The 12,765-nt window shown below is 44.0% G+C and overlaps 1 protein-coding gene across 12 annotated transcripts in view; it reads right to left on the reverse strand.

Moving 5' to 3' along the window:
- Window positions 1-12,765, reverse strand: part of LOC306697760 (transducin-like enhancer protein 4) — a gene marked incomplete at both ends in the record, with an annotated part of 37,317 nt that overhangs the window by 8,253 nt on the left and 16,299 nt on the right. For 4 of the 12 annotated variants that reach the window (XM_079161801.1, XM_079161804.1, XM_079161799.1 and 1 more), the window contains 4 exons: window positions 77-199; window positions 6,777-6,793; window positions 8,824-9,025; window positions 9,898-9,972. In XM_079161801.1, the coding sequence (XP_079017927.1) occupies window positions 77-199; window positions 6,777-6,793; window positions 8,824-9,025; window positions 9,898-9,972 (417 nt within the window). Of the gene's footprint in view, window positions 1-76; window positions 200-6,776; window positions 6,794-8,806; window positions 9,029-9,891; window positions 9,973-12,765 lie in introns of all 12 variants that reach the window. The other 8 variants (XM_079161795.1, XM_079161794.1, XM_079161803.1 and 5 more) reach the window with 5 other exon arrangements.

A 12,765-nucleotide genomic window follows, 5' to 3' on the forward strand; every position in this document is an offset into this window, starting at 1 on the left:
GACGCCACAGTGACTACGTCCACTTCTTATAAAGTCCATGACAAATTCATAAACGGTAACATTTATGTTGACTCACATAGCGCGTAGCGGCCAACTCCTTCTCATCTGTCTTCTGTTTCTTGCTGTCGGAGGAGTAGTCGCCCGAACTCCTGTGCTTCTCGCGGTTCCGAAAACTGGCCGAGGGAGACACGGATGAGCTCTGGAAGAGACAAGAAACCAGATACTTGTTAAATTATCTGTTCACTCGTGTTTGTTAAAACAGCTTAAAAAAGCAAAAATTAAAAGAAATGGTTGATTAAAAATGTAGGCGTGTAATACGGCCTCCGTTTGCTGATTTGTGCCTCTGGGCTTCCACTGTTAACCCTGTGTTTAACGTCACTTGCTAGGAATTGTGGGTAAATTACTCGGACAGAGTCTACAATCTGACAGTTGGTACAGCCCTAAACCTCATCGCGGACTTTCACGGTAACGAGCCTCAAAAGTCCCCAACAGTTTGGCGACGCCGTCGTGGTTTTGAACTCTGCAGCATTACTTTATTTAAAAAAAGCGTGGGGCAGGGGTTCCATCCATAGATGTCTCTGTCCGCTCTTAATCAAATTTAAACACCATCGCTGAAGGATTAATCCTCTTTGAGAGGCAAAGATCAAAATAATGTCAACTAAACATTGCCCCCCCCCTCTATCGCTTGGGCCCCGTCCCTACTGATCTCTCTCCCCCACCCTCTCTCTCATTGGGAAGCTGTCCTTACCCGGCGGACAGAGAGAAGAAAAGAAAAAAAAAGCAGGACCTTTAGGTCGACCTTTCCACTAACTCACGCTCGCAACCTTTACTGCTCTGCCCTTTGCCGTGCTGCAAGTGTCGATGAGGGTTGGGGGGTTGCGGGGTTGGGCGGGCGGTCGTCCGGCACTTGTACCTGTTTACATTTCAGTGTGTGCAAATAATGTCGACATGTGAGTGTGTGTGTGTGCACAGGTGTCTCTCCTTGAGTGAGACGGAGCAGTTTGAGCCCCCCCCCCCCCCCCCTCTCTCTCTCCAGACTGATTAGATTCATTAGCCTGCAAATTAGCTCTTTTTGAAAAAAAATAACATCAAGGCGAATTGATTTAGCTGCGGAGACATTCGGAGGCCTCCTCTCCGGCAGTACAAGCGCCGCGAGTGTGGAGATGAACCGCAGCGGGCGGGACTTGGGAGAGAGCAATTAATTTACCGGCACATCATAATTATATTTGCCTCCCGTTTTCAAATTGATTCCGCACGTCCCCGATAATGATACCTGTAACCTTCACTGTTTCGCTCAATTACAGTTTAGCATTAAACTTTGGTGTCTGTCTCGTAGTGAGAGGCCCGGAATGACCGAGCGTCTCATAATGCGGCCCATGAAGGCCAAGGCCAGCAGTCCTCAGAGATGGATGCTGGGGCTACGTTACATATCAAAATGACTCATTTGAAGGGGATAAAGTCAGTGAAAAACTGAAAACCTGTACGATTTCCAGCATCATCATGACAACATTCTGTACTTTTACCGCGTAGCTGTGCGTTTTTTATGCTTCATCTTTGCAGGGGAAGAAATTGTAATGCTCTCCTTTTTTCTGGTGCGACACGAAAATGCTCCCCTGCAAATAATATGAATCAAAGGTATTCGTACATCAGCAGGTCGAATTTGTAATGGTTGAATTGTCTTTTAGCTAAATGCTTTGAGTGAGTTTGAGTTCCTTCTGGTAAACAGTGTATATGTCTAGGGCTTTTATTGTGAAAGGTAAGAACAGTAAGGATCTGGTCTGTGCCGCCTTCGTAAAGGTTGAAAGGAGTAATAAAGTTTGTCATCTTGGTGCAGACTACGGAGCCTCTGTGTTGCTGTCAGGCGGCGAACTCCAGTTCTGCCGAATGAAGCCAATACAGAAGTGTCTTTAAACTTGCATTCTCTCTACTGACCAGCAGGGGGCGACTCCTCTGGTTGTATAGAAGTCTATGAGAAAATGACTACTTCTCTCTTGATTTATTACCTCAGTGAACATTGTGAACATGAGTTTATGGTCTCGATCTCTAGTTTCAAGTCTTCTTCAGTACAACATGATGTTCATTTAGTAAACTATGGTCCATTTAGAGTCAAACAGACCATAAAGCAGCATATGCTTTAGGGCGGGCTTACTGTGATTGACAGGTCTCTGCCGCTACCAGAGACGTATACAATGTCTCTACGTTACTCCGCCACACTTCCGTTCATTGGTTGAGAAAAAAACAACATGGCCGTATTCTAAGATTGCGCCGGCAAAATTGCCGAACTAGAGGCTTCATTACAGCAGTCCACAAACCAATGGGTGACTTCACGATGACTACGTCCACTTCTTACATATACAGTCTGTGGTTGCTGTACAGTATAGTTCATGTTTTGAATATATCCGTTTCGCACAATAGATTGATTGATTGATTGATGTGCCAAAGCTCAGAAATATCGACCTTGTTCAGAAAAAGAATGACATCAGTTTTTTTTAAAGGTAATATTCACGTCCTGCGTGAACGTACTCATGACATGTTTAACAGTTTATACAATATATTCCGGCAAGTGCCTTTCCCCAAATTTATCCTGGCCCTTCAGGGATTGAACCGGCAACTCTCAGGCCACAAGCTCTCTCACAAGCTCTACCACTTCAGCTACCACTGCCCCAAAAATGTCTTTAAAAAAAAAATTATATATATATGGAGCTCAAGCGCAAGTTCAGTCAGGAAGACACTCACTCATAATCTCTGTCTCTCCTCTCCTTGGAATTACTCTATCAGCTGATTGGGGGCGGGCACTTTTAAGTAACCAACCAGATTCGGCACAGTTTCATTAAGCCAATCATATCGGTGCGGTCAACTTTAAAAGTGTTCTCTCTGCTGCTGTCAGTTGTCATTTCAGCTAAGCAGACGTGACCCTCCTCCACCCCAGTCACCTCCAGTCAGCATCACAATCATGCTCCTGATTCATCATCAGATTGCAGCAACTCCCTTCACCACAACCACCACCACCAGTGTCTGGACTCCAGGGGGGATTAGGCCTATTGGACCTCAGTATCCCTACCCTCGGTGATAGTGCTTCATGATGGAGTCCAATCGCCAAAGACTTTGCATGTGTAATAAATCATTGCTAAACTATAAAACAAGTCTCTCCTGATTGAAATACAGTATATAAATTTCAATTACGATACACATTATATAAATGGTTTTCTTTTTCCTCCCTTAAAGTTTGGCTCCTTGCCACTGCGGGTGAGAACGAGACGTGTCTACTTTTTAGAAACCCCGTATCTCATTCCCTTTGTCACACAGCTTCTTTTGCTAACTATCACAAAAAAAAACAAAAAAAAGGACAGCTCTGTTCACACCAAAAGCACTTTTCAACTCCAATCTGTCACCTCTGATCCTTTATGTATCGACTCAATTTGTCTCTTCTTCTGCAGCCGACACAGCATGGGAGGCAGGACTGTACGCTGTATGCAGACTTTTCTTTTATTTCTAAAAGAGCATCGCAACATTAACAAAGAGACAGACTGCAGCTGAGCGGTGAGGAAAATAAGAGAAACAAAAGACAGAAAAAGTAGAAAACATTAGTGCCACTCTGGCGACACGCTGCAGCATGTTTAACTTCAGCGAGCGATTCATTCTAAAGGTCAGTCTGACCATGAGAGGACGCCTCATTGGGAAATCTTTCTCCACCTTTTCTTTCTAAAACGTACCGAACATAATCAAGGACTTTGTTAAAAAGAGATTTTACCTTGAGTGTTTTAGGGTCATCACATTTAAAAAAAAATGTAAATCTATTAATTGCAACTACTCCAAAACCGCATATCCCCATCCATCCCATAGTGGACTGAAAAGGGAATATAACAAATACGCACACAAAAGAAAAAGCGATAAATACGTGGCCTTGGCGACTGAAGCAACAATTAGCTTCATTACATAAGTGCGTCTGAAAGGCCTGAGGAGTCGCAGTCCTTGAACGCACCACGACCACACAACAGACTGTCTGTGTTTGGCAGCGCTAAGTACGCACACACACACACACACACACACACACACACACACACACACACACACACACACACACACACACACACACACACAAACACACACACACGTGTCTTGCGCCCACACGCCTTTATCAGCTCGCAAGGTGCTAACGCCAAGAACGTTAAGGCACAGATGTTCATGCAATTCACACAAACACACACACACACACTGTACCCCATGGACGGTTGCCAAGGCAACTGTAGACCAGTGACAAGGGGCTTATTGGTTTCATGAAGTGACTGTTGGCTGCGTGTGTTCTCACAGGGCGCTAATGAAAGGCATTCATCATTCTGGTCCCTCTATCTTTACCACGGATTTCTGACGACCTCACACACACACACACACACACACACACACAGCTAATCGCTCCCATCGTGGCGCCCACAGCTGTGTGTGTGTGTGTGTGAGACATACTACATGGGGGGCAGGAGATAACATATTAAACATTCCTCCCGTCTCCACCTCCTCCAAAACACCAGAGAACACCCACAATCTGCTAAAGACGCGCACGTGTGTGTGCGTGTGTGTGCGTGTGTGTGTGTATGTTTGAGAGCGAGAGAGAAAGAGCTCGGGCTGCCGGAATAAAGAAATGCTAATCTGCTCATTGAGTATTCAACAAACCAAATGTTTGCCTTGGGCAGAAAAAGCTCAGCTTAAGGGACTAATTACTACAAGTGCTGGATGTAATGTTGCTGTTGAACTTCCTCCTTCCATCACTATTCAGACGTGTGCTTTTTTTTTTTCCTTTTACAGTGAATGTGGAATACATAAACGACTACTGGATCAGAGGCTACTAATGCTCTGATTTTAATCATGGCATCTGAATCGGAATCCATTAATGGCCGTGGATTCTGATCGTTGTTGAATAGTATTTCATTAAGTGGTGAGCCGCATTTTAAATTATTTCACTAGAATTACCACCTCGCGGTTTAAGGCTTCCGCCAACCAGTCCAGTTGCAGGTTTACATCCTTGTCTGTGCAGATCATCGTCACTCTATCATTTTATCCAACTTTGACCCCCAAATTATAATCATATCATCCTGAGTGCAAGAGGATGTTTGTACCAAAATTGAAGAAATGCACTCAAGCTGTACCCGAGATGTCACAAGAAAAGGGACCGAGGTGAGGTCACAGAGACCTTTGACCACCAAAATCTAATTCATTCTTGAGTCCAGGTGGAAGTTTACATCAAATTTGCCCTCCAGGCGTTCCTGAGATATCGCGTTCACGAGAATGGACCGGAAGTCTGGAAACAACCTAATGCCCCCCCCCCCCCCCGGGCGAATACTTAACATTTTTGATGCCATAATTTGTGTTAAAATATGAAGCAGTTTATTTAATATTTAACATCTACGTCAAACATGTTAACTGTTTTCACACTAAACTACTTTCCTGCTTTACTGCAACATGCTGTAAAAATCACATGGAACCATTACAGCCAGTGACTTCATAACACAGTTGACAAAAAAACATTTCAATAAAAGTATATGTCAAGAAATTAGCAGACCTTATTAATCATGACATGTTTGGACTCTGGTTTTGTTTTGGACTTTCCTTCATAGTGGACTAGGGACGGGTACCCAAACCCGGTATCAAACGGGAACCGGTGCTAAATTATGAACGACTGGAGTATTGATAAGCTCTTATCGGTACTTTTTAACGGTTTGGTGTAACGTATTGACAGTGAAGTCAAGATAACCATGGCAACTACGCTCGTTACTTTACTTGCAATAAAACCTACGTGACTAAACGTCCACGACTTTATCAATACACGTGTTCAACGAGCATAAACACGAACATATGAACACGTAGAAAAGAGATATTTCAATAGTCTCTGTCCGCAGCCTCTCGTCCAACACAATGCGCTGACTCCGCAATTTGCGAAATGAGCTGGAAACAAAAAACTGTTTGCATGTAGTTCAGCTTAGTGCCACATATCTGAAAATGATTGGAAACTTCTCTGCTGGCTGAGGCGAAGCAGCGGTACCTGCAGGCAATGAATAAGCAGGAGGAGGAGGAGGAGGACAGGAAGGAAGGACTGGTTCTGACATATTAATGATTTTATACGGTGACCTTGCTGTCGTAAACGTTACTTGTTGCTGCTCTAGAAACCAGATTTAGATTTGTTTAAAATATAAATAAATTATAGAGCAGGGTCGTCCTTCAATCAAGAGGATCGGCAGTTTGATCCCCGACTCCGCTCGTCCATGTCGATGTGTCCTTGGTGCAAGACACTTGACCCCAAATTGCTCCCGCAAGCTGTTCCTTCGGTTTACGAACGGGTGTGAATGTTCGTTAAGAGTCCTGATGGGCAGGTGGCACCTTGCATGGTAGCCCGTCATCAGTGGTGTAGACTAGAAAAGTACAGTCCATTTACCATGTCAATGAATTTCTTTAAAAAGCAAGAAATAACCAATAAGAGTCGACAAAGAACCGAACCAATAAGGAGTATTGATAGTAGTGTTATTGATGAAGTCCCTTTAGTTGACACAGTGGTGAACTAGGAAGGCAGGCATCATATATCAGTCTCACTTCATGCTCTTTGATATCAAACATTAGTCCTCAGCTACTGGGAGGCGTGTTACGAATGAAGATGAACGAAGAATGAAGGAATGTTGATGCTGGGAGAAGAAGTTGTGTCACCCGATGAAGGTATTTAACGTTATTTAATTCAAAGATTCTCAGCAAACATCAGTTTGCAACATGAGAGAGTGAAAGGAAGGACTTACCTTGACCGAGTCTCTGTCTGAAGAAGCGGAGAGGGCAGGAGACAGAAAAAGAAAGACTAATTAAGGCATTTAAAGTTTGAGCGAGAAGCGCAATAATGCATGAGCAACGACAGACACAAGAAGAAAACCAGACAGGTAATGGAAAAGTCACACATGAGCGTACATTACGTACACGGAGCAAGAGACAGAGAAGAATCAGGCTCGTGATGTTCCCTGAGGCATCATTAATGCCAGTTCAAGCTAAAAGTACATTAACTCTGACTATTCCTGTTATTCTTGTCTACAGCATGTTAAGTCAAATGTAATACAGCCAAACAAAGCAGAAATACACCATTATACTGGCTGGCTATACAGAATTTAGGGTTTGCATAAAGACACACAGACGGCCGACAAACCAAATCTGTTCTGATATATATATATTCTTTTTATTTAAGAGGTTGCAAGATGGTCCCATTTGTTACAGTTTCTTTTTCTTAGCAGAGAAAGGCCCCTTTGGATCAGACAAGCTAGCAACCTCAATGTACACACCATGTACACATGCTCAGCTGTAGTATTTATCACCAAAGAAAAGGATGTTGTCCAAAAAGTTGCTGCAATTTTTGAATTTGTCATTTGGCAAAATGACACAAAATTTGGCAAGTGACAAAAATCGGGAAACAGCATGAATTAGAACAACAGCATTTAGAAATACAAATGTAGAAAGCTCTCGTTCCCTATATTCTCAGCGGGAGGAATTGACCTTTCACTGAGTCCCGCCCCTTTGAGCACAAACTGGCAAATCATAGCGTAGCATCAGCCGGCCCTTGCCAGGGTTCGACAACTCTCTGGTTCTGCTCCCATTGACTCATGCAGCTGTTTCAGATGTTCTTCATGTTCAGGCTGGTTGAGTGGATTTGGAGCTTGTCGAGGTTAAACGTTGTGTGATAGTGACGCTCGTTACACTGAGAGGTTGGACAGAGATATAACGTTACGTCCCTCAGGGAGTGCAGTTAGTGACAGTGTGGGCTCCATGGTAGCTTTGACAGCTTGACAGAGTAGCAGCGGGGGGGGGGGGGGGGGGGGGGGGGGCTTAGCGAAGGGTCACTTGTATTGATATCAATTGTGCTCCGAATGGAGGTAAGTCTTCACTGCAGCTACAGGGCAAGGTTAACTGCTCTACTGCACTGTAAAAAAACTAAAAACCTTGCAGTCATGCTGCAGCAGAGTAATTAAGAGCTGGCACACACTGTTTCTAACACACACACACACACACACACACACACACACACACACACACACACACACACACACACACACACACACACACACACACACACACACACACACACACACACACACACACACACACACACAGTCTCTGTGTGCCGTAATTAAATGCTCGAGCTCAAAGTCAGCTCGCAGAAGCATCAGAGGCATTCTGCGTGTACAGAGGGAAAAGAGGCATCATGTCTGGTTGTGTATCGCTCCCTATTAGGCCAATTAGCACGGCACAATGACAAATCAGTTTTTAATTGCTTTTACTGCCGTTCATTCAGAGCACTAACAATTAAGCATCAGCCAGTGGTATAAATCCATGACTTTGAATTTTCCAGACATGTAAATTAGTTTGGGATTAATGGAACAAAAGATAAAAGCTTCAATATTAATGTCTATTAAAAACGCATTCAGTATCTGCACAAGTTTACGCAATTGTTTTTTTGAAATGATGATATGTTACATTTGGGTTGTCTGTATTTTTTTTTTATATCTCGGATACATTTTGGTCCGCTATATGGACTTTATGTAGATGTATAATCTGTCAGTGTGTGAGGCAGAAAACGGAAGTTGTTATTTAACATGCTCTGAAGATTCATATATTCTCCTCTCATGTGTTCGCTTCATTCATAGATGAAAGTAGAATTACAATTAATATCTGTATTGTATAAAAAGGAATTAACCAAATAAAAACGTTGACACATAAAGAAGCAGTGTTGAATGCTAAGACTTACTGCAGGCATCAACAGTACACACACACACACACACACACACACAGCAGGGCAGGCCTTACCTCTCTGGTGTTCGCCGCTGTTGTCGTGGTGCTTCCTCTCGTCTTTGTGCGGCAGTTGGTGGTTTAGGGCGGAGGACAGAGCCAGCAGGCTGGCGGTGGTGCCGGCCCCGAGAGGCAGGGGGGGCTGGAGGCCAGCCGGGTGCGGTGTGAGCGGGACGGGGATGGCGTGGCCGTGGGAGAGGTGCTGAGCCTGGAGCTGCTGCTGCTGAACCGCACACAGAGAGCAATGGTTAGTGTTAGGCAGCACTTTGCGTGGTAGAAGACGAGAAGAAGCCGGGACGGAGAGAACAGGATTTGGATATATTACTTGTGAACCCAATATTTCAAAGCGTCCTCAAAGAAAAGGACACCTTGAAGCATCTGGACACGACAGGTGTGTCGGAGGAAAGCACAACTTGAATTTAATCTTCTTTTTTTTAAATTTAATTTAAATGTTTATTTCAATATTGAATATAAATGTATATTTCTGATCATGAGGATCGCTTACATTTATTCAAACTTAACACAGGATTTGTTCAACGGGAATATTTTACAGTTAAAAAACTAAATTCCCAGCGCTCTCTGGTGAACTAACTTGTGACACTAGTGTGTACTCGTCGGTGTAATGGGGTCTAGTAGCCTCAATAAAACACTCGTTAGAAACCGCCTTTTTAAAAACATGTAAAAAGCTGAAAGACTCACGAGATTTACTGATGTCGCAAAACAAAACCTTAAAATCTCCTAAACTGACCTGAGTTCAGGCGTCTAAAACAAAAACCCATTCAAAAAAACTCATAGATTCAGAGAGGAGGGAACCGGAGGTGCATAAACACTGACTCATTTCCTGTTTTCTGGACTCATTTCCTGTTTTCTGACCCAGGATTACATCAAAGTCTCGCTGAAGCTGAATAATATTTGGTGAATGAATAAAGTAGAATTATGTCCAAAAAAACCTCCTCCTCATCATTCTTGTAGCAGTTACTTTAGCTCCAGTTCTCATCCTAAACTCTCTCTGTCTCACATGTACCTCCGTTAGATCCGTCTTACAGCATTTTTCTATTACAGTGTGTGCATGTGTGTGTGCAATACACCCACTCCTATGATGGCGTTGAGTTCAGCCATGGTGACCTGCTTGGCCCGCTCCACCGCCTGCACCACCTGCTGCTGATGCTGCGAGACAGACAGACAGACAGACAGACAGACAGGGAACATCCGAGTGAGCGAGAAAAAGACTTTAGCTGTAGTAGTCGGACATCTATGACCTCTATGAACTACAACGACACGCATGCGCAATTCTCCGGTAAAAATGAAGACGGTGTCGGCCCCTGAGTGCACCACGTCCATCATCACCGTAACACTACACAGCCTGACGTACAATTATGAATCGACACGCAGCAATGAGCCGATTATGAAACCTGACAAGCCGCTGCACAGCTCATTAAAGCAGCCATAAACGTGCAGTAACAAGAGTGAGCTGAGCGATATCTCACTGTAGACAGTCTCGAACCAGATCCAGGTTAAATCGCTGCTCTTTATTTGGGAAAACCAGTGCGTTCAGTAAAAAGTGTGCGTGTTAGTCGGTCAAGCGTGACTTTCTCAGGTTAGTTAACTCCGTCGTAGGCGAGCAGAATTTGAAAACCAAACAGATACCGCGACAAACACCCTGATATAAACACCTACGACATCTTCCAGAGAAGCCCAGTGTGTGTGTGTGTGCATTTAATAACGTCTGTGCGGGAGATGACGCGCTGGACATTTGACATCCGTCAGTTCCTTCAATCAAAACGCCACGACCGTACATTTCTAAGCCTATTCTGTTGATGTAGCTGATAAAAAAAAAAAACAGACATATTTGTGGAGAGAAAGAGACAGATCTCCCAGAGAGACAGACAGGCTAAGAGGGCAAAGTCATCCAAAGGGTACGGAGCGAGAGAGAGACGGATCCAGACGGTGAGGGAGAGCAGCCAAGATTCATTTCGGGGGAAGCGCAAAACATCAAAGCAGGGCAGAGAAGAAAGGGCTTATCCGCCGTGGAATTGAACCTGACCATCGGGTTCAGCTTCACCTCTGCACGATGAGTCTAACCTGCCTGAACGTGACTCGCACACGTGAAAAGATCCATCAGCCGGGCGGCTTCTAAAGCGATATCATCAATCATCCTTATAATTACAGACGTGAGACAGACAGCTGATATTCAATGACTAACAACTTCCTTTGACATTTCAGCCAAATCGGATGCTTTTCATTTAATCCCGTTGTCATGAGAGTTTATGTGTTGTACCATAACATATTACGTGACGCAGGAACAAACGCTGCTTTGTTAGCTGCTCGGAAGTATTTGCAATAGCCGAGGGAGACGAGCAGAAATGGAAAGTTTCCGCCTTGCAGTTGTTTGGCTCTGCCAACCTGTCAAGTCACACTTTACATCCATTTCTGACTCACTGCATCATTTCATCCTTCGATGAGACATTTGTGTGAAATTGTTATAACTAGCGTATGAATTCTTGAGTTATGGCCATGAAAGGTGTTTTTTGTGAGGTCACAGTGACCTTGACCTTTGACGACCATATTCTGAACCTGTGCTAAATTTTAAGAAATTCCCTCCAGATCTCATTCACGAAAATCAACTGTGCACGGACGGACGGACGGAGGGACGGACGGACGGAGGGACAACCCGGAAACATGTTCTCCCGAGACACCCGCTTTCTTTCTAAAGAGGGCGGATCACTGAAGGCTGTCACACTTTCTACACTGTTGCGAGAGAGAACACGACCGCGATTCAGTGTAAAATATTAAGTTGATCCCTTCAATAATTGGCTCGTAATCGTCACATTTAAACAAACAACCAAATTCATCACGTCACTCAAAACAAATATCGAAATTCCAATAAAAATCTGTTACTTAGAATAAACGCTTGTCTACAAAAACAAAAAGGAGCTGCACAGATACCGATATCGGTCTGATACTGACTCAAATAGCTCGATCGGGCCAATCTGGTATATCGGAGGATGCTATTATTATGAAAAATAATAATTCAGTACATTCATATCTATGTATTCATTTGTTATATTTAGTTTAAAGTTAAGTTATGAAAGCATTGTGTAGATCAAGTCTGATATTGCGTAAGAAACTTCCACACATTGAGGCATACAGTTTATGAATTAAACACTGCTATCAGCACTCAGTATCTCCCAATACTATAATTTAGTAAATGTGTGAGACCCAACCCTATCCACATACGCACTATTATAGAGGTACATGATATTGATACGTCGTCTTATTAGCGACAACAACGCTGCTGTCAAAGAAATGCCTAAACCGTGAGAAGGAACATCGGGAAGTGACAAAAACAAAGAGCTCTCTCTCAAAGACGAGCTCGCCAGGCAGCCGGTGTGATTTTGACTGCACAATAATGACATGATTTCTGTTGCGCTTCGGCGAACGAGGCTGCGCGTTCGGGAAAAAACAAAAGCGGTAAAAAGGCGCTTTCTCTCCCTGCCCCCCCTCTCCACGGGCCTCAGGGCTGTGTAGCAGCACCGCAGTCTAATGCCATTATTCCTAATCCACCCTAAACCCTCCTAATCCGTGGCTAATCTGGAGGAGAGCTTTTTGGAGTCCACACTGGCTCCTTCCTGCTGTTCCCACCCCTCGACACACACACACACACACACACACACACACACACACGGACACACACACACTCACACACTTTCAACTCCTCCAGAGAAAGGATTTACCGGCTAAACACACACGCCTAAAGGTTCCATAATAAACATACTGTGTGAAACACACCTCACACACCCACCACTGTACATGCACACGTTTATTTTATGTGCACGCAGGTGGACACACACACACACACACACACACACACACACACACACACACACACACACACACACAAAATAATGTTCTCACACACACACACACACACACTCAGCCGCTGGCTCCTGCATATGTTAG

This window comes from Pholis gunnellus (genome assembly GCF_910591455.1).
Source record: "Pholis gunnellus genome assembly, chromosome: 6".
NCBI classification, from domain to species: Eukaryota; Metazoa; Chordata; class Actinopteri; order Perciformes; family Pholidae; genus Pholis; species Pholis gunnellus.